The sequence below is a fragment of the Myotis brandtii genome, unplaced genomic scaffold (genome assembly GCF_000412655.1).
Source record: "Myotis brandtii unplaced genomic scaffold, ASM41265v1 scaffold3616, whole genome shotgun sequence".
Lineage (NCBI taxonomy): Eukaryota > Metazoa > Chordata > Mammalia > Chiroptera > Vespertilionidae > Myotis > Myotis brandtii.
In genome coordinates, this window is record NW_005363887.1 from 1 (window position 1) to 23,671 (window position 23,671).

The following is a 23,671-nucleotide window of genomic DNA, read 5'->3' on the forward strand; positions in this document are numbered from 1 at the left end:
GGTATACAAATGTGGACACCCTTGAAATAGAGAAAGCTCTGTATTGTATCTTAGGGCATTTATAACCCTATACCATCTCATTTTGTGGCCCATGGGCTTCTTGGACTCTCTGTTGTCACTCTGTGTTGCATTTCCCATTCCCTTGCAGGTTTCCCTTTGGGCTCCACGGTGCAGTCGGAAACCAAAGGCATCTGGATGTGTTGTGTGCCCCACCCCTCCAACCCCAACCACACCCTAGTCCTTCTGGACACTGAGGGCCTGGGTGATGTGGCAAAAGTAAGGCAGGGTCACAAACAGATCCTTTTTATTCTGGATTTTCTTCTTATCTTTTCATGATCCTTTGTAATTTAACTGTGGTGATCTATTCTTGAAATGCTGAAATCTAACTATATTGAACAAGGCAGACTTTGGCCTCTTTGAAACTCATTTCTGGGTTAAATAAAATAATGTGGTATATTAGATAAGATCTTTTATTTCTGAGCACTGAAGTAAATAGTTTTACCCTTTGTAATAAGCCTTTGTTGAGAAACTGAATTTAAGGGTCTTGAGCTGAGTTATACATTGTTTATACTGCAACTAATTGCTGGCTTCTGCAATAATTTAGTCAACCAAAAATTTTTGGCCGTCTTCAAGGCTCTTCATTATTCTTCACAGGAGTTTGATTTTGAGCTTTATCTTCTCTACCTACCTTCTGCTCTGCGCCAGTCAGAACAATAACTCTACTTATTGCATTCTAACTCTCATTTTGCTTCTGCAGATCTTTCTACTTGCAAGCTTCTTTCATTTCTTCAAGTCAAGATTTTATAAATCCTTTAACATCCAGCACAAAATTTTTAGGGATGTTTCATATTATAAACCCACTCTTTCTCTAACTCGAGTATATTTTGTTCCCTTTGACCAATTCAATATTTTTAAAAAATATATATTTTTATTGATTTCTGAGAGGAAGGGAGAGGGAGAGAGAGATAGAAACATCAATGATGAGAGAGAATCATTGATTGGCTGCTTTTTTATTTGATATAATGGCTGTTGTTTTTACTAACATTCACTATTACTGTGTAACCTTTAGATTATATTGTCATTTTCATTGCATTTGTTTTTAAATGTTTGTAAATACCATGAAATAGTTATCTCAAGTGTAACAATTATATTCACCTTTGCTTCCCTATAACTAAGAAAAATATATAACATTTAGCGGTAGTTCATAAATATTTAATTTACTTGGTTTTATTTTGAGAGTTCAGTTGTGACTAGCATAGTAGTTATTTTACAGTTCACTTTTTGTTAAATGAACATGTGGTGTCACTTATGAACAATGAATTGTTCAAAATTATGTGTTTACTCCCACTTAGAAACAAAGAACACTTGAAGGAAAGCATAATTAGAATTCTTTTATAGGTGAGGAAACTGAGATCACAAAAATGTCAATGTAATTGCCAAAGCTGAGATTTGCCTTTAATTCTGATTTCAAGGTTTTTTCTTTGTACCAAACACACTACAATCTGAAATAATAAATTAAAAATTATTAAACAATTAACTGAGTGAGCTTCTGAAAATAAGACTCCTAAATGTTTTTTCTAACATGTTTTCTAGGGTGATCCTAAGAATGACTCATGGATCTTTGCCCTGGCTGTGCTTCTGAGTAGCACTTTCATCTATAACAGCATGAGCACTATCAACAATGATGCCTTAGAGAAACTGCAGTATCCTTCCCAGTTTTATTGAGAAATTGATGGGAATGGAGACAAAGCTGAATTCTCTTTCCCTGCGGCTGAGTGGCCTTTGGTGGAGCAGAGGGAACCCAGGGCAAAAGACAATGTTTATAATAATTTTTTGAGGGAAGTGTAGGAATTGTGGGTAGAAAGTTCCTTTTCCTTAGCCAGGTCCTAGTTATGTGACAGAGTTGACAGAACTCATCAGGGCAAAGTCTTCTCCTAGACACGGTGGAGTAGAAGATGCCACAGAGTTTGTGAGTTTCTTTCCAGACTTTATCTGGGCTGTACGGGATTTCACCCTAGAGCTGAAGTTAAATGGTCACCCTATCACAGAAGATGAGTACCTGGAGAATTCCTTGAAGCTGATTTCAGGTAACAGGTTGGCTGGGCAGTGGATGGTCCAATACAGGGCGGAGGAAGGTACTAAACATTGTCTATTATCTCTAATAGTTGCATTTGTATTTTAAGATTAGATCAAGCCCCACAGAATTGGTTTTTGGAACCTAGGTTGCTATTTGTTGGTAAGTTCTAGTAACTAAAGGGTGTCCCAAAATTCACGCAAGAAGTAATTTTGATAGAAAACACAGGTTTACAATTAAAAATTGTAAGTGTTTTATTGATTCATAAAGTATATAGTATAGGGTTATGTAAGGAATAGCACATCCAGTAAATGGCCTCCACGGCTTTGCTGGCACATACGCAAAGCCGTGGTCTTCATTGGTCTTCATTGTCCCTTACTTTTCTCAAGGAGAAATATAAATTTCTAGTGCGAGAATAGTTGGATCTTGCACAAAAAAATTTACACCCTAAATAGACCTGATGATCTACTATCAATGCTTATGTTTTCATTATATCTCTCACATGTTTTTTTTTTTTTATAAATTGGGGTATAATTAACATACTACCTGGGTAGAATTTTTACCTGCACTATCCAAGTGCAGGGGGAATATAAACAATGGCACTCCTGGCTCCTTCGTCATGATAGGTTCTTTTAGATTTTGGGAGGCTCCTACATTTCCCCTATCTTCTCTGTATGGTCTCTCTCTCTTCTTTGTTGCACAGAAGCTCTTCAATTGTCCTTCAGTTGTCTCTCAGGAGGAATTGCTCTAAATATAAGTGCACATTTAGTGTTTTCATGCACCTGCATCTTTTTCTAGTGTCTTGAGGTGTATAGTTAAGTTGTTTATTTGAGATTTTTCTTGTTTCTTGTGGTAGACATCACTATGAACTTCTCTCTTAGAACTGCATTTGCTGAATCCCATATTTTGGCCAGTTGTATTTCCATTTTGATTTGTGTTAAGGTCTTTTCTTACTTTCCTTTTGACTTCTTCATTGACCCATTGGTAGTTTAGAAGCATGTTGTTTAATCTCCACATATTAGTGAAATTTTTAGTTTTCTTCTTGCAATTGAAATTTTTTGTTGTTTTCTACCATTGTGGTCAGAAAAGATGCTTGATATGAATTCAGTCTTTCTAAATTTGTTAAGACTTGTTTTGTGACCTAACCTATGATAGATCCTAGAGAAGTCATGTGTGCTTGAGAATAACAAGCATTCTGATAATTTTCGGCAAAATGTTCTGTTTATACCTGTTAAGTCCTTCTGATTTAATGTGTCATTTAGGTGATTGTTTTTATATTAATTTTCTGTATCCATGAGCTATTTATTGATATAAATGGGACATTAACATCCCTTACTACTATTGTATCGCTGCCTAATTCCCCCTAGGTCTGTTCATGATTGCTTTATATATTTAAATAGGGATATATATTCTCTGTTCTGGGTGCATAAATAACTACAAATGTATATCCTCATGTTGGATTTATGCCATTATATAATGTCTGCCTTTTTTGTTTTCTTATTACATTCTTTGTCTTATAGTTTTTTTGTCTAATATAAGTATCAATACTTTAGATTCCTTTTATTTTCCAATTGCATGGAATATCTTTTATCATTTCTTCACTTTCAGTCTATAATGTCCTTACATCTGAAGTGCATCTCTTGTAGGCTGTATATAGATGGGTCTTATTTGTTATTTTTATTTTTAAAAAATATATTTTCTTGATTTTTTTACAGAGAGGAAGGGAGAGGGATAGAGAGTTAGAAACATTGTTGAGAAAGGAACATCAATCAGCTGCCTCCTGCACACCTCCTACTGGGGATGTGCCCGCAACCAAGGTACATGCCCTTGACCAGAATCAAACCTGGGACTCTTCAGTCCTCAGGCTGACGTTCTATCCACTGAGCCACACCTGTTAGGGCAAGTCTTATTTTTTAAAAAATTCATTTAACCTCTCTATGTTTTTTGACAAATTAGTTCATTTACATATAAAGTAATTATTGATAGGTATGTACTTATTGAATTTGTTAATTGTTTTCTGGCCATTTTGTAGTTCCTCTCTTCTTTTCTTCTTTTCTTGCTACCTCTCTTTATGGTTTGTTGACTTTCTTTTGTGTATCTATTATAAGTTCTTGCTTTGTCATTACCATGAGGTTGATATATAACAGCATATTTATAACAGTCTGTTTTAAGCTGATAACAATTTATATTTGAAAGCATTCTAAACTCTACATTTTTAGTCTCCCCCACCACATTTTATGTTTTTGATGTCACATTTTAAATATTTTTATCTTGGGTATTCCTTAATTAATTATTGTGGTTATAGTAATTATTAATTATTTGGCCCTTCTTTCCTTTTTTGTTGATGAGTCTGGCTGAAGGTTATCAATTTTGTTTATCTTTTCAAAGAACCAACTCTTAATTTTATTGATCTCTTACTTTCTTGTTTTGTCTCTATTTTATTTCCACTCTGACCTTTATTATTTCCTTCCCTTTACTAACTTTGGGTTTTGTTTTTTCTAATGCCTTAAGTGTAAAGTCATATTGGTATTTTGAAATTTTCTTGTTTCTTGAGGTGAGCTTGTATAGCTATGAACTTCCCTCTTAGAACTGCTTCTGTTGCATTCCATAGATTTTAGAAAGTTATGTTTTCATTTTTACCTGTCTCAAGATAGTTTTTGGTTTTCTTGTTTATTTCCTCTTTAATTTATGGGTTGCTTAATAGCATGTTGACTAGTCTCCATGTGTCTTTTGCCCCCCATTTTCTTCTTGTGGTTTATTTCTAGTTATATGGTGTTTTGGTAAGAAAAGATATGTGGTATGATTTTAATCACCTTAAATATATTGAAACTGTTCTACAGCCTAACATGTAATCTATTTTGAAGATGTTCCATATGTACTTTAAAAAATGTTTATCCTGCATACTTTGTATGAAATGTTATGTAAATAACTATTAAATCCATCTGGTTTAATTTTTTGTTTTTTTAAGAATAATGTGCACTTACTGATTTTCTGTATAGATTATTTATTCATTTATTTAAGTGGGTTATTATTATTGTTCTGCTGCCCTCTGAGCTCAGAGGGACCCCTGCTCCGGGGGCTGCCCTGGACATTCCCTGTGCCTACGGCCCGAAAGCGGGCTGAGCCCTCGAGGGAACCGTCTGCCCCATGCCTTCCATCTTTTCAGGGCTAAAGTCTCACTCTTTCTATTGATCAAGTGTAGCAGCCGCTTAAAATCTAATGGGTAACCCCAGAACTAAACCTCGTCTGTGCCATGAATGTGAGGCCTGGCTGCCCAGTGGGTGGGCATGACTTTAACAGCCAAGATGAGGGGAAGGGAATAAACTACATTCAACTACAACATCTGAAGTAATATTTACCTTTGAAAACCTGGGCCAGGAAGCTTGGAACGATGTCGCAGCTGGGTGACCTGCCCTTTTCCTTCACTTGCCTGAAGCCACGCCTCCTCTACCTCGCTCTCCTTTCCTGCCACTTGCATTCTGAGGTGAACACCGGGCCTCAGCACCAGTCTCTCTGGACGTAGTGCCGCCCTGCTCTGAGCCACGCCCCTGCCTCTTTATACGTGGGACTGCCCTGCTCTGAGCCACGCCCCCTCTCTGTATGCAAACATGGTGCCACCTTGTGCTTAGCCACGCCCCCTTCCTTTCCATACAGAAAATGGCGCCTCCCACCTTGGGCTTAAGCCTCCAGGCGAAGAGCTGCCTCTGGCTTCCTGATGCAGAGGAGCAACTCCCCTGGCTGCCGCGTCGCCCGGGGTTCTGGGTCTTCTGGGGCTGGCCTGCCCTGGATGGCGGCGCGCTGATGGCTTGAGCTGTCCCGCCCTGCCTGCAGTATGCAATTAGCTGCCATCTTTGTTGGCGGTTAATTTGCATATCACACTGATTAGCCAATGGGAGGCATAGCTAAGGTACAGTCAATTACCATGTTTGTCTATTATTAGATAGGATAGGGATATATATTCTCTGTTCTGGGTGCATAAATAACTACAAATGTATATCCTCGTGTTGGATTTATGCCATTATATAATGTCTGCCTTTTTTGGTTTCTTATTACATCCTTTGTCTTACAGTCTTTTTTGTCTAATATAAGTATCACTACTTTAGATTCCTTTTAGTTTCCAATTGCATGGAATATCTTTTATCATTTCTTCACTTTCAGTCTATAATGTCCTTACATCTGAAGTACAACTCTTATAGGCAGTATATAGATGGGTCTAATTTTTTATTTTTTTAAAATATATTTTATTGATTTTTTACAGAGAGGAAGGGAGAGGGATAGAGAGTTAGAAACATTGTTGAGAAAGGAACATCAATCAGCTGCCTCCTGCACACCTCCTACTGGGGATGTGCCCGCAACCAAGGTACATGCCCTTGACCAGAATCAAACCTGGGACTCTTCAGTCCTCAGGCTGACGTTCTATCCACTGAGCCACACCTGTTAGGGCAAGTCTTATTTTTTAAAAAATTCATTTAACCTCTCTATGTTTTTTGACAAATTAGTTCATTTACATGTAAAGTAATTATTGATAGGTATGTACTTATTGAATTTGTTAATTGTTTTCTGGCCATTTTGTAGTTCCTCTCTTCTTTTCTTCTTTTCTTGCTACCTCTCTTTATGGTTTGTTGACTTTCTTTTGTGTATCTATTATAAGTTCTTGCTTTGTCATTACCATGAGGTTGATATATAACAGCATATTTATAACAGTCTGTTTTAAGCTGATAACAATTTATATTTGAAAGCATTCTAAACTCTACATTTTTAGTCTCCCCCACCACATTTTATGTTTTTGATGTCACATTTTAAATATTTTTATCTTGGGTATTCCTTAATTAATTATTGTGGTTATAGTAATTATTAGTTATTTGGCCCTTCTTTCCTTTTTTGTTGATGAGTCTGGCTGAAGGTTATCAATTTTGTTTATCTTTTCAAAGAACCAACTCTTAATTTTATTGATCTCTTACTTTCTTGTTTTGTCTCTATTTTATTTCCACTCTGACCTTTATTATTTCCTTCCCTTTACTAACTTTGGGTTTTGTTTTTTCTAATGCCTTAAGTGTAAAGTCATATTGGTATTTTGAAATTTTCTTGTTTCTTGAGGTGAGCTTGTATAGCTATGAACTTCCCTCTTAGAACTGCTTCTGTTGCATTCCATAGATTTTAGAAAGTTATGTTTTCATTTTTACCTGTCTCAAGATAGTTTTTGGTTTTCTTGTTTATTTCCTCTTTAATTTATGGGTTGCTTAATAGCATGTTGACTAGTCTCCATGTGTCTTTTGGTTTGTTTTTTTTTTCCATTTCTTGTGGTTTATTTCTAGTTATATGGTGTTTTGGTAAGAAAAGATATGTGGTATGATTTTAATCATCTTAAATATATTGAAACTGTTCTATGGCCTAACATGTAATCTATTGTGAAGATGTTCTATATGTACTTTAAATAATGTTTATCCTGCATACTTTATATGAAATGTTATATAAATAACTATTAAATCCTGGTTTAATTTTTGTTTGTTTAAGAACAGTGTGTACTTATTGATTTTCTGTATAGATTATCTATTCATTTATTTAAGTGGGTTATTAAAATTCCCTTTTATTATTGTTCTGCTGCCAATCTCTCCTTTTATGTCTATTAATATTTGCTGAATATAATAACATGCCTTTATGTTGGGTGTGTAAATATTTGTCAATGTTTTAGCTTCTCCTTGGATTGGCCGTTTTATCATTTTGTAATGCCCTTCTTTGTTTCTTTTTATAGTCTTTGTTTTAAAGTTTGTTTTGTTTTTATAAGTTTTATTACCCCAGCTTTAAAATTTTTTTTATTTGCATGGAATATTATTTTCCATCCTTCACTTATAGTCTATATGTGTGTTTTGATCCTAAGTGAGTCATTTGTAGGCAATATTTAGATGGATCTTGGTTTTTTTTATTCATTTAGCCACCCTATGTCCTTTGATTAGAGCATTTAGTTAATTTACATTTAAAGTAATTGTTGATACGTATGTACTTATTACCATTTTCTTAATTGATTTTTTGGTTGCTTTTGTAGTTCTTCTCTGTTCTTTCCTTTCTTTTCTTGGTTTCTTCCCCTATGATGTTTTGCTTCCCTTTAATGTTATGTTTGTGTTCCTTTCTCTTTATTTTGCATATCTTTTATAGGTTTTTTTTTTGTTACCATGAGGTTCATATACATATGTATTATAAGCTGATAGGTATTTAAGTTGGAAAATTTTAAATAGTACCTTTTTACTCACCTTCCACACTTTGTTTTCAACATAATGTTTTAGATCTTTTTGTTTTGTGTATTCCCGAACTACTTATGTATTTATATTTGATTTTGCTTTGCCTTTTAACCTTCATACTAGCTTTTTAAGTGTCCGATCCACTGCCTTTACTATATACTTGCCTTTATTTATGATATATTTCCTTACCTGTATTTTTAAAATTTATGATTGTGCTTTAAGTTTTACTTAAAGAAGACCCATAATGAATTCCGTTGTTTTTTTCTTTTTGGGGAAACTATCTATCCTTCAATCCTGAAGGTTAAACCTACCACCCTGGAGTATTCTATGTTATAAGTTCTTTCCTTTTAGCAACTTAAATATATACTGTCTCTACCTTCTGGCCTTTAAAATTTCAGTTGAAAAATTACCTGATAACCTTATAGGGATTCCCTTTTATGATACTAGTTTTTTTCCTCTTTCTGTTTTCAAGATTCTCTTTTAACTTTTGCCATTTAATTGTAATATTTCTTGGTATGGATCTCTTTGATTCATCTTGCTTGGAACTCTCTGTGCTTCCTAGAACTGGTTGTCTATTTCCTTCCCCAGGTTAGGAAAGGTTTTAGCCATTTAAAAAAAGAAAAAAGTTTTCTATCCTTTTCTTTTCTCTTCTTCTGGAATCCCTGTAAAGTGAGTGGTAGTGGACTTGACATTGTCCCAGAATATTTTTTAATATTCTTTTTTCTTTGTGATGTTCTGATTGGGTGATTTCCACTATTCTTTCTTCTGGGTACTAATAATTTCTTCTCTATTGTCTAATCTGCTTTTGATCCCCTCTAGTATATTTTGCATTTCAGTTACTATATTCCCCAGCTCTAAATGGTTCTTTATTATTTTTCTAACTCTTTGCTAAAGTTCTAAATGAGGTCCTCTATTCTTCTTCCAAGTCCAGTGAGCATCCTTATGACTGTTAATTTTAATTCTTTATCAGGCAAAATACTTATCTCCATTTCATTAGGGATTTTTTCCATTTTTCTTTTTTTTCCTTTTGGAATATATTCCTCTAGCTTCTGCCTTTTGCTTGACTTTCTGTGTTTGCTTCTATGAATTAGATGAATAATTCTCCAGTCTTTAAGGAGTGACCTTGTGTGGGAATGACTTGTGTAGATTGTATGAGTTGGATGTTTTGGCAGGTCAGCTGAAGTGGGTCTGTGCAGTGCCTGGGGTCCTCTGGATGTCTGGCTGGCTGATGCTTCAGCAGGAACTGGCTGAGTGATTCAGCATGCAGGGCTTCAGGGGTGCCTGAGGCTACAGCAGATGCTGGCTGAAGCAGCATGAGACATGGGTCTCTGGAGTACTTTAGAGAGCTTGCTGGTAGGGCCTACAGTGGGCACTGGCTAAGGTCATTCTGAGAAGGGCGCTGTTGGTACTCTGGGAAACCAACTGTCTGGGGCTGCAGTATATATTTGCTGAGGTGACTCTGGCTGTATGACTCTGGGTGTGCCTTGCGGGGGGCAGGGGGGGGGCACTAGTCAGGGCTGCAGCAGTGCTGGCTGTGGTAGCCCTGGGGCATGCCATGTAGGCTTTGCCTGCTTACTAGAGCTCTTGTTTGAGCTCTGCCCCCACTATCTATAAGGAGGGTAATGAAGGGTAACGAACAATGGTGCTGGCTAGCAACTCATCCCAGAGAATTCCCACAGATCCTGGAGAGTTCCTGCAGTTCCTACACATTTGACAGGCATCTAGTCATTAGTAGATTTTTTAAATGTACAGTCTAAGTGCTTTTAAAATCACCTTGTGTTTTTTTCTGTGCCCCAGAGGCCTATGTGAGCCCCGCAATGATATCCCTCCTCACTGCAGGTCTTCCTGTCTGGATAGGGTTCACATGGGTACCACCTTCTCTTTATGATCCCTCTCATTTTGCTTTGCAAAAGTTATTCAATCAGCCCTCATTTCTTCAGGAGGAATTGTTCTATATGTAGGTGTATATTTGTGTGTCCATGTGAGGAGGTAAGTTTAGACTTTTTCTATGCCACCACCTTGAAGCCCTCTCTCGTTCCTTAGATTGGGTGAGTTCCTCTTTCCTGTCGTCAAATTCACTTATTTTTCTTCTGCTTCATCTAGTTTGCTGTTGGACCCTTCTAATACATTTTTCAGTTTAGATATTATATTCTTCAGCTCTATAACTTCTGTTTGGTACTTTTTAATATCTCATATCTCTTTCTTGAAGTTCTCACAGTTTTATCTATTCTTCTTTCATTTGGTGGGCATCTTTATGACCATTAATTTCAACTTTTTATTGGGTAAATTACTTATCTCCATTTCATTAAGTTTTTTTTCTGAGGTTTTATTTTGATATCACATTTGGAACATATTCCTCTGTTTCCACATCTTGATTGACTCTCTCTATTGGTTTCTATGCTTTAGATGAAACCACCACCTCTCCTGTAGTAGTGGCCTGGTGTAGATGAACCTTATTGTTCAGCCTGCCCTTGCTCTGGCTTGTTTCTCAATCCTTTGTGATTGTCCAAGCAGCTTATTTTTGTTTTTAATGCTCCCATTAGTTTAGGGTGTGACATGACCTGTCAGTGTCCCAAAGGGAAGAGTGCACCTAGATTCAGGCTGATTGGAAGTCAGATCTTCAGGCAGCAGATTTTTTAAAATGCAAATGAATGCAATCCTATGGGACTGCAAGCATAAGCCCCCAGGCCACCGTAACCAGATAATCTGTAGGTGTCTGCTGGACAGTAGTCCCCAAAATTGGGGCTCCAGACAAAAGTATAAGATTCTTTCTGGGAGATGCTAATAAGCTGTAGTAAGGCAGTGAAAGACTACAAAGATGGTGTCCCCCAACCTCTGTTCCCTAAAAGTATAGCCCTAATTGTGCCAAATGTGATTTTTGCTCTTATGGCAAAAGCTCCAAGACAAGAAAGTGTTTTTTTTCAAAATTACTGGGTGTGTGTGTTTTAATCTTTTTTTCTGTATAGTATCCTGGGCATGGTGGCCTGCCACAAACTGTCTCTCTGATTTGTACAGTCTCAGGGGACACAGGAACACAAGCACCCCTGGCTAATGGGTCTAGGCAATCAAGGGGTATCCCCTATCTGGCAGCCACAAAAACCAGGGTACAAAATGTAAAAAAGTGGGTCATGGAACACATTTAAGAACTCCCTTCCGAGAGATGCTGGTGCTCTGGAGTGTGGCAGAGGAACAATATAGTACCTGCCCTCTGACTTCTCTGGAGAGGATTACAGTCAGCCCTTAGATGTTTGTTTCATTAGAAACCTGCCCCTCATACTGCAGCTTGAATGTAAGCTAACAGGTCTCTTGCAGAAAGACTCAGCTCCTGGGTCTGTTGTCTTTTGCTGTGCCCTGGCAGTGGTAGTTGTTTAAGAACTCTTTCTCCCTGGGACACACATGTATAAGCCCGCTGGCCTCCATTACCAGTAGATACAGAGGTGTCCCTTGGCAGCAACCACAAAAATCAGGACACCAGACAAGGTTATATGGTCCTTTCTGGAAGATACCAGTAAGCTGGAATAAGGCAGAGGAAGAATATAAAGGTTGTGTCCACCAGCCTCCATTCCTTGAGAGCACCTCCATAGTCCCCTGTAAGTGTGCCAAACCAGAAGCTTGGCCCTCAGGCCAAAGTTCCTGGACAAGCAAACGAGACTCTTCAGAAAGACTAGAGGTGTGTTTCAGTCCATCTTGGCAGTGCCCTTAGAGTAGCAGTGTGCCAAAAACTGTCTCTTCAATTATTACAGTGCCCTGGGACCCAGTAACATAAATCCCCTCGCCTCCAAAGCCAGACAATCATGGGGCATGTCCTGGATGGCAGACTCAAACACTGGGTCACAAAGCATAAAAACCAGAACAGCAGCAATGTTTAGAAGCTCTGTCCTGGAGACGATGGTAGTGTGGAACACTGCAGAGGGAGAGTACAAAGATATTGTCCACTGGAAAAAGGAAAAGAAACAAAAAGAGAAAAAATGATGCTACCCATTGGCTTTAGGAAGGTAGAGGGAGAATAGGAAGATGGCATTCACCAGCTTCTATCCCCAGAGAGTATCCCAGCAGCTCCTTTCCCTTCAGACCAATGCTTTAAAGTTTTGCAAATAATTGTTTTTCTCTTTTCAAAGAGTTTCTGAACTGAGCCCTGGGGTGGGTGAGTCTGCATGTGAACCCTTGAAGAACTCACCACAGCCCCATGTGTCTTGTGGGTGTGAGTCCTGCTTGTTTTCAAAGCCAGATGTTCTGGGTCTCATCTCAAGTGCTGCTCTTAAACATTGGGGTGCCTGATGTGAGATACAAATCCTTCACTCTTCAGAGAGAAGCTTCAGGTTTTATAGTTCCTTCCAGACCATTGGTCACTGTGCCGGGGTGGGGCTTATTGTGAGATTGTATCTCAGCTTTTCTACCCACTTCAATGTGGTTATCATTTCATTTGCCCATTGTAAAGGGATTGCTTCACCAGTTTTTAGTTTGTTTGAACTGGAACAATTTTTTAAAAATTATTTCCAAAAACAGCCAGATTCTTCATTTTACTTTCCTCATCATATCCTCCTTTTTATGCTAATATATTTATTCACTTTGACACTATTTTAACTAAATAACTTATTTTAATTAATTGCATTTATGTAGATGAGTACTTGACACAACCAATGTGTTTTTGGAGTAGTGGTGAGTTTTTCAGATTACATTTAGGTAGAGTTTGGTCTTTAGATTTTCTGCCAAAAAATAGCTAGTCTAATTTGTAGTATGTGAATTCAATCAATGCAGTTTTTCTTCTTAACTGAAGTTGTCACATGTCCTATGTTAATCATTACACCATTGTCATTGTAACTTCTCTTTATTTTGTTCCTACAGTTTATTTCCAACATGGCTTGGAGTAGACCAGAAATTGAAATTTGACCATCAGTCATTAGATAAACATCTGATAATGCAATCACCATGTTTGATTTTGTGGATACCAGCCATAAATTTCTTTTTCTTGGGCATATGTTTCCTAAAATTTCTCTTCAGTAACATGTCATTCATATGAGTTTAATTTGTAATTTTTATGAGTATGTTAAAGGAGTTCTATGAGCATAGAAATCACCAAAGATCAAAAATTCCCAGTCATAAAAATATTTAGCTGTCTTGTCCCAAGACTGTGCTGACTGTAACCATGCTTTCCTTTTCCTCAGGTTTAAATCCAGAAGCTAAAATTTCCAACATACCCAGGGAGTGTATCAGGCGTTATTTTCCAAAACGGAAGTGTTTTGTCTTTGACCGGCCAACACAAGACACAAGTCTCCTAGCCAAAGTTGAGAATATTTTGGAAAGCTAACTGGATCCGGCAACAATTCCGGCAACAATCAGATAATTTCTGTTATTATATCTCCACCCATGCAAAGACCAAGACCCTCAGGGAAGGAGTCAAGGTCACGGGGAATCGTGAGTCTTCTTTTCTAAAACCATATTTCTGAGTGGTCTCATCTGTGTTAATTATTTAATTACTAGAGGCCTGGTGCACAAAATCCAGTGGGATCGGGCCTAAACTGGCAGTTGGACATTCCTCTTACAATCCAGGACCTCTGGCTCCTAATTGCTCACCTGCCTACCTACCTGGTTGCCCCTAACTGCCCCCCCCCCCGGCAGCCTGGTTGCCCTCATGGCCCCCTGCTGGCCTGGTCGCCCCATGCAACATGCTTGTTCAGTCATTTGGTCGTCCCTCACTAAGTCACCCCCAACTGCACCCCCCCACACACTGGCCTGGTTGCCCCTAACTGCCTCCCTGTCAATCTGGTCACCCCTTACTGCCACTCCCACCAGCCTGGCCACCTCTCACGGCACCCCGCCACCGGCCTGGTAGCCCCACGCAGCCTGCTTGTTCAGTCGTTTGGTAGTCCCTCACTAACCCCCTGGCTGGCCTGGTCATAGGCAGCCATTTTGTGAGGGCATGAGGGTCAATTTGCATAATACCACTTTATTATATAGGATAATATGTGTTTTTTAGTAGCTTTGTTTTATTTTCTATAAAAAATGTGTACTTATAAATATTCATACTCCATAGAGAAATATGTATGTACTTTATAATTATCTCTTGTCATGTGATTAACAAATCCTTTCCCAAAACTCCCAATATTATCACTTATATCTTGGAATCCCACATTAAGAAGAACCCCATCACTGATAATAAAACCACTAACTGGGTATACAAACAGAGTATGTTGTATTTTCAGGGGAAGTCTAATATAGTAAGTGTTTTTCTCAAAGAGACTTCTTGGGAGTTTAAACCAGTCCAAAATAAATACTTGTTTCTGAGTACCTGAAATCTATTGAAAGCTTAAGAATTAGGAACAATTATTATCTGAATTATCCTTCCTATCTCTTTACCTGTGTAGTATTTTTTTTATTTGTGTAATGTATAATAATTATTTACAGACACATCTGATTATGTTAGATAAAGGTAGGTATTTAACATTTCTTTTGTGATGTCCTATAGAACACTAGAATAATGAGTAAATGTGAAAATGAAGGTGTGATAGAAGTAGGTGTGTGTGTGTGTGTGTGTGTGTGTGTGTGTGTGTGTGTGTGTGGTTTCAGAATTATAATCTCAGAATCTTGGATCTCACTAAGTGATAAATTTTATTGATCCTTGTTTCCTATTTTATTCAGGGTTGGGGACTCTGGTGGTGACTTACATAGATACCATCAATAAAGGATCAGTGCCTTGTTTGGAGAACGCGGTGACAACTCTGGCCCAGCTTGAGAACTCAGTGGCTGTGCAGAAGGCAGCTGACCACTACAGCGAGCAGATGGGCCAGCGAGTGATCTTTCCCACAGATACGCTCCAGGAATTGCTGGACCTGCACGCTGCCATTGCAATCTTCCTGGAGCACTCCTTCAAGGATGACCAGAGTGAGTTTCAGAAGAAGCTCACAGTATTTTGTCTTGGTATTTGTCCTTACTAATTCTTGCCCTTCTGGGAGGATGTCTTCAGTTCTACAGATTCATCTCATAGCTCCTCTCCTATTCAGCATAAAGTAGTCTGCATTTTCCAGAGAGGGAGAATATTTACTTCTTTTTCTTCAAACTCAGGAAAGATATTAAAGATCTGTCTGATCTCTCAAGAAAACCAGCATTGGTTTCTCCTTTAGTGAATTGTGGCATGATTCCTGACCTCTTCAAAGTCATTTCTGAGCTGGTTTATCTCCAGGTATATGCACTCCTATTTTAGACACTTGATTTCCTTAGCATACTCTCTCAACAGGTAATTACTTATATTATTTTAGTTGTATCATTTTTATCAAAGATAGATTCACAGGATACTACAGTTACTAGGAACTACAAAGAATATATAATGCAATCTCAACATTTCACAGGTGAAGATGAAGCCCAGGGAGGATAAGAAGCTTTAACAGGGTCTTGTAGAGAGTTTTCAGAGTTGGAAATAAATTTGATTCTTGCAGCATTGATTGGATGCTTTTATTAAGAGGACCACAGAGTACCCAGCTAATAAATTCTTTGGAATTTTATCTTCTATGTTCCTTTCTCTGGTGACACCCATCTACATTTCCCATACAGGAAATCATAAAGAATAAGAAGGAGAGTTTATTGCTGAAGAATGAAGAGGCTTCTGAGAAATATTGCCAATATGTACTTGATCAGCTTTCAATGGCCCTAATGGAAAGTATTTCAGATGGAACTTTCTCTGTTTCTGGAGGGCACAAGAACTACAGGAGAGCAAAGGAAAGGATTGAACGGCAATATTGGGAAGTACCCAGAAAAGGAGTGAAAGTTAGAATTAAGGGGAACATAGGGATACTACAGATTAAAGTCAAGAGGGTCTCCTGAAAATATGAGAGCACAGGACCAGTTGTGGGTAATATGAGAGTATGGGGATATCATGACTGCTTTAGCTTTTAAGGTCCACTATTTGCTCTTTCTTCCTAAGTAGAGTAGAAATGTCCATTCTCAAAAATGAGTATAAATTTCTGAAATTTATGTGAGAGAACAGAAATTATGCATTTCTTTGTCTAACAACATGACATTTAGTGTACTATGTTTAGAGGCTTTATGATGGAAAGCCAGAATCTTTGCACTCAAACTGATCAAAGTGAGAAAGTCAATAAATGGACAATTATATAAATTGGTAATATGTATGTACCTGACTCTGGGGTACACTGGTTATGGTAATAAATGTAATAATAACAATACAATTAACATATCAAATTACTACTAATAGTTACTACTTATTGGCAGAATATTAAGCTTTTTCTCTTTACAGTTTAATTTGACCATCCAAAATGTTATGAAACATTTATTTTCTTACCCACATTTTATAGTTGTGAATTAGGAGGCACAGGTAGGTTATATAATTTGCTTAAAGTTGCACATCTAGCAAGTGCCTAAGGAGAACAGCAACATAGATTAGAGTCTACCTTTCACATAGGGCATATCCTATATAATAAAAGCCTAATATGCAAATCGACCTAACAGCAGAAGGACCAATGTAATGACCAGTTGCTATGATGTGCACTGACCATCAGGGGGCAGATGCTCAATGCAAGAGCTGCCCTCAGCCCCCAGGTCCCAGACCAGCCAAGGAGGGTGCCAGCCGGGCACCCCACCCCCAGTCACCTCACAGATCAGCCCTGATTGCCTAGGGACCCTACCCGTGCACAAATTTTGTGCACTGGGCCTCTAGTTTTATATAATAAAAGGCTAATATGCAAATCAACCAAACAGTGGAACAACAGTCACTATGAGGTGCACTGACCACCAGAGGGCAGATGCTCAGCACAGGAGCTGCTGAGCTGCAGTGGTTCTTGGGTGACGCACCCCGGAACCAGAACCTGGGCTCATGGCTGGTGAGTGCAGCAGCGGTGACGGGAGCCGTTCCCACCTCCGTGGCAAGGCTAAGGATGTCTGACTGCCGGATTAGGCCTACTCCCTGCCGTCAGTTGGACATCCCCCAAGGGCTCCCAGACTGTGAGAGGGTGTAGGCCTTCCTGAAGGACCTCCCCCTTCGAGTGCACAAATTTCATGCACTGGGCCTCTAGTAGTCTATGAAATCGTCTCGAAGAGGAGGGGATGTAAAGTTTGATATATTTGTACATGTTGTCTGGGTTGAATGTTATTCAAAAGAAAGAGCTGCAAATTCATAACAGAACCAAAGTTGTTATGGGTTTGTGCAACAGCATATAATTCTGACTGGCTGACCTTGAGCATGTGGAAAGAAGTAGTACTGGAAGAGGGAGTGGAGGAAGACATGGAGAGTCTTTGGTCACAGTAAAGTGCTTGGACTCTTTGTAGAGGATCCTGGAGCATTTTAAATAGAAAGTAAAAATGATACATATGGACTTGTTTGCACAGAACAAATCTCCTCAGTGGAACTCTAAGTTCTTTGTCCCTTCTTGTGTCCTCAGGCAACAGAGGTCTTCCAACGCTTCCTGACATCACAAGTGTCAATAGAGAAATCCATCCTGCAGGCAGATAAAGCCCTGACCCAAGGGGAGAAGGCCATAACAGGTATGGGGCATGATGCAACTCTCAGTGTGGTGGCATTTCCTGCAGTGCTCTCTGACAGATCACATTAAGATCTTTCCAAAACAACAAATTTTTCCTTCTGTGGAATTTACTTTTTGCCAAATCTGAACATAACAAGCAGAGTGTGGTTGTATATCAACCAGACAGTCAAGGTCTTTTCCATTACATTATCAAACCTGCTCTTGATGGTGTAGCCATTGTGTGAAATCGAAGATTCCTCATCTCTTTCAAATTTGATTTGTTCTCTAATCTCAAAATGTTAGAGTTCAGGCCTGATCTTGTACTTTCTTCTTTTTCTAAAATTGTCATGGGGCAGAGGAGCGGGCCAAGAAGGAGCAAGCTGAGAAGGAACAGGAGTGGCTAAGACAGAAGCACAAGGAGCAGCAGCAGCAGATTGAGGCGCAAAATAGGAGTCTGGAGGAAAACATAGTCCAACTGAGAAAGAAGCTGGAGAAGGACAGAGATGAGGCTCTGAGAGAACAGACAAGGATACTGGAACAGAAGCTAAAGGTAAGTCTGGCCATGGCCTCAATAGTTGCTCATGGTCATCACCCTGGTAAATGAGAAAGGAATAGGTGAAAATTAATGCAAAATTAAAAAGAAAACAACTACTTCTATTTACTGCATTTGATTTACCAAAAATACCGAATTCTGGATTTCCAAGAGGCCTTTGAGTTTTGCTCCACACCGAGACTCTGGAGAGGCCAATATGACCTTGGGTCCTCCAAGTCCTTGGAGAATATGAATAGCCTCCCCAAAGTTCAAGTGTCTACATTAGTGGGATTCTAGGGTGATCTCATGAAGCCCTAATTAAACAAGGTTTTTAATAGATTATCAAGTAGATATCCTAACCAGATGCTTTTAATATAAGCAGCAACTGGGTACTACACCAAGATTACTGTCAATTATCCAGAACTCTACTACCAGCAAAGACCCTGATTTGGGTCCATGCTGGCCTAAAACTATCAGATATATCTAGACATAGAAATATGGGGAACTGACACCTTCTAAACCTGCTTCAGTTGTCTCCAAGTATGGATAGTTTGCCTAAGTCACCACATAGCATTGGGAGAATTCTCTTTTTTCTCATCTAGAAGTGTTTACATCAGATTTTTTGATCAGCTTATATGTTCCTATTATAATTTCTACAATATGGGGGACCATGCCATTTGTACAAGTGGAATAATGGTTCTCTCTTAATCCCTACTTTTGGTTGGAACACATTATAGCATTGTTCTTCACGCCTGGCTAAGTAAGGTTGGAACCTCTCCTTCCTCTCATTGATCAGGTCTAACCCAGAAGATACTGTCTGCTCCAAATATTATCCTCTAATAATCTAATTAGAGAGACTACTTTTATGTAGAAAATAAAGAAAATTTAATAACATTCTTACATATAAAATTTGACCATTTAGAAATTGGGATTTTCAAAAGTTTACTTTTCCCTCTCTCCATACCCTTTATTTTAGATCCAAGAGGAATTGCTTAACGAAGGATTCAGGAAGAAATCTGATGAAATGGAGGCAGAGATAAATCGTCTGAAAAATTTGATTGAAAGTACTAAAAAGGATAAAACTCCCTGGATTGCACGGGCCCTGGACACACTTGCTGATGGACTCACTGCAACCCTAGCTATCCCTGGTAAACTAATTGGCAAGGGTCTGAATGCTTTGAGCTCACTGTTTAAATAAGATTAGTTTTCTTTAAAGAAAATTATAGAATGTGCATATATGCTCTGCCCTATTTTAAGTGTGGATGGTTTTTAAATTTACTCACAAAAGTTTTAAACATAAAAGGTGCCTACTAGAGGATTTTAGTGCCTGACATACATTGATAGATTGAGAGTTGGTTTTATTCATTTAAATTGAAAAACAAGCATCAATTTATAACAGAAGTTGGCAAACTTGGCCTACAGACTAAACCTATCCTGCTGCCTGTTATTGTAAATAAAGTTTTATTGAAACACCACCGCATGCATTTATTTATATATTTTCTATGGCTACTTTTATACCACAACAGTAGAGTAAAGTAGTAGGAGGAATCACTGTATGACCCACCAAACCTAAGAGAATTCCTTTTAGACACTTTATAGAAAGGGTTGCCACCCTCTGGTTTAAGAGGTAGAAAAAGACCATATTTGCAGTTGAACAAAAATTGTCTTTTTTAAAACATCAAGAATGTTACTGAAAGTCACAAAAGAAGAAATATATATTCAAGTCAATTCTTGATATAGCATGTTCACTTTTAGGAAATACATGTGCATAATTATATTACACAATCACACACACACACACACACACACACACACACACACACACACACACAGAGAAAATCCATTGCAGCAATATTTGTAATGGAAAGATTGGTCATATAAAGTTTAGTATATACATGAACTGGAATTCTAGGTAACCATTAAATAACTTGACAATGGAGATTATATATCCTATATAATAAAGAGGTAATATGCAAATTAACCCTCACACCCTCACAAGATGGCTGCCTATGACCAGGGGGGTTAGTGAGGGACGACCAAATGACTGAACAGCAGGCTGCGTGGAGCAACCAGGCTGGAAGGGGGGGGGGCATGAGGGGTGACCAATCCAGCAGAGGTGGGCAGTTGTGGGCAACCAGACTGACGGGGGGGGGGCGGGCAGTAAGAGGCAACCATGCTGGGGGGAGGGCAGTGAGGAGTGACTAGGCTGGCCGGTGGGCATTTAGAGGTGACCAGGCCGGCAGGGACGAGGGCAGTTAGGAGCGACTAGGCCAGCAGGGAGGAGGCAGTTGGGGGCAACCTGGCCGGCATGCAGAGGCAGTGAGGGGAGATCAGGCCAGCAGGGGTTGGCAGTTAGGGGTGACCAGGCAGGCAGGCAGATTAGTGATTAGGAGCCAGTGGTCCAGGATTGTGAGAGGGATGTCCAACTGCCGGTTTAGGTCCTATCCCCAGAATCGGGCCTAAACTGGCAGTCAGAAATACCCTGAGGGTTTTAAGGTGAAACAATTAGGTGCAAACAAGTGTGTATAATGTATTTTATATGGAAATTACTGAAAACTACTGACATGGGTGGGATTAAGAGTGAAAGGAATCCATAGTTTTCATTATAGCTTCCATCTTTTGATTTTGAAAATAAAGTTTGTATTTCCTATTCATAAATAAGAAAGAACATGTAAAATATGATACTATTAATAAACACTAATAGAAATGTAAAAATGACCATGAGATGATAAATTTTTCATTGATTCTAGAAATGACATTAGCCTGTTCAATGAGGGGCTTAAGGCTAAGAATCAGAGCACTGGAAAGCACAAAATTTCCATCCTAATGTTTTCATGTTGGTTTTGGTTTTTTAATCCCTATATGTACTTCAAAACTAAGGTATAAAGTTTTTAGTGATTCTTTCAAATCTCAGTGAGAATGTCCTCTAATTTCTATTTCTGAATCACAGCTTTAAGATATTAAAATCTGCCCTGGCCAGGTAGCTCATTTGGTTGAAGCATTGTCCCCATATGCCAAGATTGCGGTTAGATCCTGGTAGGGCACATATGGGAAGCAATCAATGAATGCATAAACAACAAATGGAACAACAAATAGTCTCTCTTTCTCTCTACAATAAATAAATAAACATTGCCAATTACTGAAGACACCAAACATGAAATCCTCACTAGATTAGAAAAAAAAAAATGTTAGAACCAGAATTACCAAAAAATAAGAGCATGTACTGGTGGTGAGAAGGATCCTTTTATCTTCAGATATGATCTCACTTATATGTGGAATCTAATGAACAAAATAAACTGATTAATGGAATAGAAACAAAGGCATGGATACATGGAACAGACTGACAGTTGTCAGAGGGCAGGGAGGAGGATGGGACTGGATGAAAGAAGGTGAAGGGATTAGCCAAAGAACATTATGCATAGACACAGACAGCAATGTGATAATGGCCAGAGTGATGTGCGCTGGGGGGCTAGATGCAGGTGGGTAAAAGGGGATAAAATAGGGACATAAGTAATAGAGTTAACCATAAAAAATAAAATTAAATTCAATGGTGGCCTCTCTATTGTATGCCTGTGCAGGTGGTCCAATGTGCTACCATTGCAGAACTGGACTCCTGCTAGTATTGGGGATGAGAGATCCTGATGCATGATAGCCAGATATTTACACTTAAATATCAGAAGCCCAGTTGATGCAGTGATAGTTGAGCACTGAGGCTGGAGTTACAGCCTGCTAGGCCTTACCATGGAAAATTCAAAGAAGATGAGTAGAACATGGTCAAGAGGGATAGGGAGAAAATAATGAAGTCAAGGGTGGTTTATGAGGAGGCTATTGATTTATAGCCTCAATAAATTGTTACAGTCCCTTGATCTGAGCCAATTTCATACCTCAAACCTCTCACCTGGAGGAAGGTGTTCCTTAAGAAAGAGATGCTGGGTCCTCAGGAAGAAGGACCCTGGAACTCCAGGAGAAGAAATAAAAGTAATTCCTCCTGCCTTCCCTCTGAGGGACCACTTGCCATTTACTCAGGTCCCTATATACTGGGGAAACAGGAATATTCAAACATTTAAGAAATACTGACTCAGGATCTAACTTGTCATTGATACCCAGATACTGGATAGATTCATAGACCTCCTATTAAAGTAGGAACTCATGAGTCCAGCTAATAACTGAGTCTTTGCCCAATTACAACTAATTAGCATCTATTATTTATTTCCAATTGGATAGTAAAGTTCATCTGAGGACAGCTTGTCATTTTTCTGCTCATCCCCTCAAAATATGTTTAGGCATGGAATGTGTGCTAAATAAGTTTTTGTTGTAAAGTCAAAGGGATGATGCATACATGACTGCTTTCAATTGCAAGAATTACATGCATGCCTCAAATGTTGGAGAAGGTGATAGGTAGCTTGAATTTTAGATACTAGGTTAAGGTGATTTATAAGCTAGAAGTATAAAAGAAACTTTTCTGAAGTCTCCTTCTCTGTGACTTTGGGGGTTATAGTGTTAGCCTCTGTGAGAATGTTAACACCTCTGTACTAGAAAGTTTAAACTACTTTATTCAGCTGTGATTCCAAGTGTTCAGAAGAAAGAATGGCTTATTTTTCTAAGAAAAAAACCATCCAGTAATTAATATGTGACCAATAAATGGTATGGTTCAACACATCTGACTCATTGACAAGATCACAATCTGATTTCAAAGATGTGTTCTATGAACCCAGGCAACACATTTCAATCTTACCAGAAGCCAAATAATTTCTCTCCAGAGGATCAAGGCATTTGTAGGCCAAGCAGACTTAAGCTGAACCTTTCTGGTCCTAAGGAATTTCCCAGTGCGTCTTCCTCCACCTGTAGTACCCCTCTCCCATCTCTCATCATAGACTTCTACTCCCGTCCAGGACCTCCAAGTAACTCTCCTCTTTCTACACCTATCAAAGACATCCCAGGAATTCCTGGCATCCACAAAGCAGGGACTTATTTGCTTTATCTTATTCCAGAATTATTTTCAAACAGTCCACCCACAACACCTGGAGTAGATTTTTCTTTATTGCCTACTAAACCAACCTGTTTATCCCATGCTTCCTTATCCAATGACCACTCATGTATACCTACAGCTCCCAAAGCTGGTCTTCTTCCAGATGTTAGTCCTCCACAGGCTGAAAGCCTAGGGTTCCAAAGTGATGCTCTCCAGTTTCAGTATTTTTGGCAGGACTGTGCCTTTTCAAGTCCATTTTGGAAAAAAGAAGGCAATGCTTCCCAATTCACATTTGATCTTCCAGGAAGCAGAAAGGGTTCCCATCAAGAGACAAAAACATGCCAATTTATCCAAAAAGCTTAAATCAGTGTTCACTCAGCTATATCT

The 23,671-nt window shown here is 38.7% G+C and overlaps 1 protein-coding gene across 1 annotated transcript; it reads left to right on the forward strand.

Annotated features, from left to right (window-relative positions):
• Window positions 1-148: 148 nt before the first annotated feature.
• Window positions 149-19,779, forward strand: LOC102240942 (guanylate-binding protein 6-like; the record flags this gene model as incomplete). Its single annotated transcript, XM_014544393.1, is given in 10 exon segments — window positions 149-276; window positions 1,594-1,703; window positions 1,891-2,087; window positions 13,476-13,612; window positions 13,614-13,725; window positions 14,950-15,215; window positions 15,859-16,071; window positions 17,703-17,805; window positions 18,140-18,333; window positions 19,292-19,779. Coding segments are annotated over 10 exon segments (1,682 nt in total), but the record flags the coding sequence as incomplete, so codon positions are not given.
• Between the last annotated feature and the right edge of the window lie 3,892 nt (window positions 19,780-23,671).